The sequence below is a fragment of the Amaranthus tricolor genome, chromosome 3, assembly GCF_026212465.1.
Source record: "Amaranthus tricolor cultivar Red isolate AtriRed21 chromosome 3, ASM2621246v1, whole genome shotgun sequence".
Taxonomy (NCBI): Eukaryota; Viridiplantae; Streptophyta; class Magnoliopsida; order Caryophyllales; family Amaranthaceae; genus Amaranthus; species Amaranthus tricolor.
The window spans coordinates 23,911,230-23,915,452 of record NC_080049.1 but is presented as its reverse complement, the minus strand read 5'-3'; the positions used below and the strand labels follow the sequence as shown (position 1 = coordinate 23,915,452).

Here is a 4,223-nt window from a genome sequence, read left to right as displayed (position 1 = left end):
TTTCATTAGAAAGAAATCATACCCTTGTTCAACCAAAAGGAAAAGAGATATTTATGGTGATTTAGCAAAAAAACAACTTTCATAAACATTTCTTATAAGCATTCCTTTGTTTTTTTTTTTTTGAATATTCTTATAAGCATTCCTAAACATCAAATAGAAAGGAAAAAATAATTAAAAGACACAAGTATATATATATATATATATATATATATATATATATATATATATATATATATATATATATATATATATATATATATATATATATATATATATAATATATATATATATATATATATATATATATATATATATATATATATATATATATTTCATCATTCACTAGAATAGAAATAATAAATGTAATTTACCCACTTGAATCAATATTACTATATTTTGTGGGAATAAAAATAAACACTAAAAATTACAAATCCATTGTTTTAAAATCAAAAAAGGAAAAAGAAAATTTAAGTGGCATAACCGGGTATATATCAAAATCAATATCCTTCCTCAGTAAATAGTGAGGAGGACTGTATTCCTCGTGATCGGAGAAGGCAGATCCCTGGAAGACTGTTCCCCTTAGTCACGTGGGCTCTTTTGACTACCCTCTTTCTCTTTCCTTATTCTCTCCCCATAAATAAAAAATAAAAAAGTAAAAATAAAAAAATAAAAAATCCTCCCAGCTTCCCCTTCTTATGTGTAACTATAAATACTCCTCCCTCTCTTCCCCTTCCTCCAAAAAACCATTTACATTCTAATCTTAATTTTCTCCTTCACAACCCCACAAATTTCATATCACAACCTTATTAAAAATGGTTGGTCCTTTTAATGAATATTACCAACATCAACAACAGCAATATCCTTACTATAATTATAATAATTATAATAATAATAATAATAATAATGGGTTATGTTATGATGATGATGAAACAGATTATATGTATTCATCATCATCATCAACATCATCATACTCATCTGTTGATTGTACTCTTTCTCTTGGTACACCTTCTACTCGTTTAACTAATCAAAATAATGTTAAAACTACTACTACGACTCCTCATCGGAATAGTGTTTCTTCTTTTTGTTGGGATTTGCTTCATCCTAAGCAATCTAATTCTAATTCTAAGTCTTCGTCTAGTCGTAGCGGTGGGAATAACCATTCTTCGGCTGCTGGGAATGCCGCTGATCCTCTTTTTGTTCGCCGTTGTGCTAACTGTGATACCACTTCTACTCCTCTTTGGCGTAATGGTCCTCGTGGTCCCAAGGTATTTTTCTTTTACTATTTTTTTCATTTACATTATAGCAATGCCAAAATCATAAGTTAATGGTTTCAACGGCTTTAATACATAGGTATTTTCTCCATTTTGAAATACTTACACTTGATTATGACATATTATATGAAAAAGTGTTACTATTAATAGCAAGTATAATAGAAAGGAAAAATTACTATATAATTAAGCCACTCAAGTAAGAAGCCTTTTAACTAAAAATATGAATGTAAAACATATTATCTTCATAGCTTATACATATCGTCTTTAATATTTCTCAAGTTTGGCAAAATAATTTATTAAACAATCTTAGCTTATTATAATATAAATAGAGTGTTTAGTGGTTAAATTAATTCATTGAAACAACTTATTGTTATGAATGAGTTGTTTTTAACAAATTGTTTATAGCAGCGGGTCAAACCATTTCAGTCACTATAATCGGTTATTAGCTACCACCAATCAACCATTTGCCCAAACACTTTCAATAAGAGTAAATAAAATTTAAACCGGTGGCTTTTTATTTCTAATTCAACCATAGATTTAAACTTGTGTTTAACGAATCACAACATACCACCTAAGACAATAAGAGGCTCAACTATTGTTTGCTTTAAGTTTGATTCCTAATTTTTTTTAACTAAAATTATCAAAAAGTTGTAAAATAATTTGTACCTTATTAATTAATTAAAAATTAAAATGTAGGACTGTTGATTTCTAACATTACTCGATATGAAAGATAAATTATTGAAGTGTGAATTATGTATTTATGCAGTCATTATGCAATGCTTGTGGAATAAGGTTTAAGAAAGAAGAGAGAAGAGCAGCAGCAGCATCAACAACAGGCGCAAGCAACAATAATGTATCAACAAATGGAGTGATGGACCCACACCATGGATACTATAATGGATCATGGGGACAACAATACAATCAAACAACCCCTCAAAAGATGCAATGTTATGGAGCTCCAAATGAATTCATGTTTATGGAAGATGAACGCAGCTCATCAGACACTGGTATTCAGTTCCTTTCATGGTTAACCAATGACAGACCAAGTGGTCTTGTTCATGACTTCACCCGCTAAAAATAGAAAACATAAATGGATTTATATCTATTTATAGTAAGTCAATTCATTAGTACAATGATCTAGCTAGCCAGCCAATGATCTCGGAAAAAGGGAAGAGGCCATGCAAAGACGACGACGTTTCATGGATTACAACACTTTTTTTTTTCTAATTTTTCTTGTTGGTGAATGATGGTGATGTTTATGATTCTCTAACCTTATTACTCATTAGGGTCCTCCAACATCTTCCTTTTCCTTTATTATTATTTTTTAATTTAAAAAAAAAAGAAAAGAAAACCCTTTGATTTTCTACTTTAATTAATTTTCTACTTTAAATTTAATTTTAGATTTTAGACTAGAAGATAGAGTGCAAATGGGATAATTCTATGATGTTGGTAGCTAGATCTTTCTTTTTGAGCTTTTTTTTTTTTTTTTTTTTTTGGGTTTTCACCCTTTTGTCAGTAGGTTTATTATATAAATATATATATATATATATATATATATATATATATATATATATATATATATATATATATATATATATATATATATATATGACCCTTTTTAATTAGCTTTAATATTGTTAGACTGAAATCTGAATATTAATTAATTGTTGTCAATGCTAAGGAATGTATGTTTAAGTAGTAATAGTAGTAGTGTTATTTACTGTGTATTGAAAATGATATATGATGATGATGATATCAACCTCTTTTGTTAATTCTTTGACTCTTCTCACTTTTCTTTTATATCGCACTCTTACTTCTTGTTGTACTAATTGAGGCATGGTGGTCCAAACATTGTCCACTTTGTTAGTTTTTCCTTTTTCTTAAAAAAAATTAATTAATTACACCTAATTAACTTTGTTAATTTTTGGAAACCAAAGTGACAAGTTACTCATCTTCAAAAAAAAATTGACTACTTATTCTCTCCTTTTGCATTTACATCTTAAATATGTAAAAATTTTAAATTAAATTTAAAGGGACAGATCGTAAATGAAATAAATGCTAAGAATTTTACATATATAAATTTAAATGTCTATATTATTTCGATCATAAAATATAGTTCTACAATACTACTTATTTGGCTTTTCTTTTATGTTTATATTTGTTTTTACGCAGTTTTATAAAATTTGTTTGAGACTCTTTGATATCAATGCAAATCATTAGAAAATATACAAAGTATACACTGTATAAAACTGTATGCTTTATTCGTTTCCATTATATATTTACTATATTTGACTTTTTACACAATTTAATTTGTTATTTTAATCATTTATATATTAAACTATACATAAATTATAAAAATATAATATCATGAAAATATGCGATTAAACGATTAAAACAAGATTCTACTTGACTAAAGTTTTTCTTACACATCGGCTGCAATATATAAAGTAAACTTGAACGATCAATAGTGTCAATAATCATAACGAATGAACTACGTCAAGACGAATCCAACAAGATCTTAAATGAATATATTATAACTCGTAAATGCTTATGAAAAATTATATAAAAGTTTTTCTTTCATCAAGTAGAATATTCTTTGTAGGGGAGGTTTTGAGTATGTTCAACATGTTCGACCGCACATGGCCCCAAAAAATTAGAGACCTAAATATTAAGTTACGTAATATATGTTAAATGTTTAAAGATACAAAATTATTTAAAAAATATTATAATTTTTGAAATTGCACAGAGCATTTAAAAAATTTGTCAATTTTTACTCCGGCCCCTAATTCTTTGTATAAACATCAATGTAATTTTACCGGACAACACTATACTAGACAATATTTTTTGCATAGCAACAATAAGGCATGAGAAGTTATAAACATGTACAAGACTTTGGACTATATAGAGCATTCTGTTTTAGGGGGTCTAAATAAAAGTTAATTTTTCTTTAGT

General features: G+C 27.2%; 1 protein-coding gene across 1 annotated transcript; it reads left to right on the top strand.

Moving 5' to 3' along the window:
* The first annotated feature begins 771 nt into the window (after positions 1–771).
* Positions 772–2,784, top strand: LOC130808617 (GATA transcription factor 18-like). The gene is made up of 2 exons (XM_057674072.1): positions 772–1,265; positions 2,038–2,784. Exons 1-2 carry the CDS (start codon positions 813–815, stop codon positions 2,344–2,346), a joined length of 762 nt encoding a protein of 253 aa, XP_057530055.1. The 5' UTR covers positions 772–812; the 3' UTR covers positions 2,347–2,784.
* The last annotated feature ends 1,439 nt before the right edge of the window (positions 2,785–4,223 follow it).

Excerpts from the sequence above, each read along its gene's own strand:
- LOC130808617 (XM_057674072.1), top strand. The coding sequence starts at position 813 with ATGGTTGGTCCTTTTAATGAATATTACCAACATCAACAACAGCAATAT. Across the intron at positions 1,266-2,037 it reads ATGGTCCTCGTGGTCCCAAG|TCATTATGCAATGCTTGTGG; the intron begins GTATTTTTCTTT and ends GTATTTATGCAG.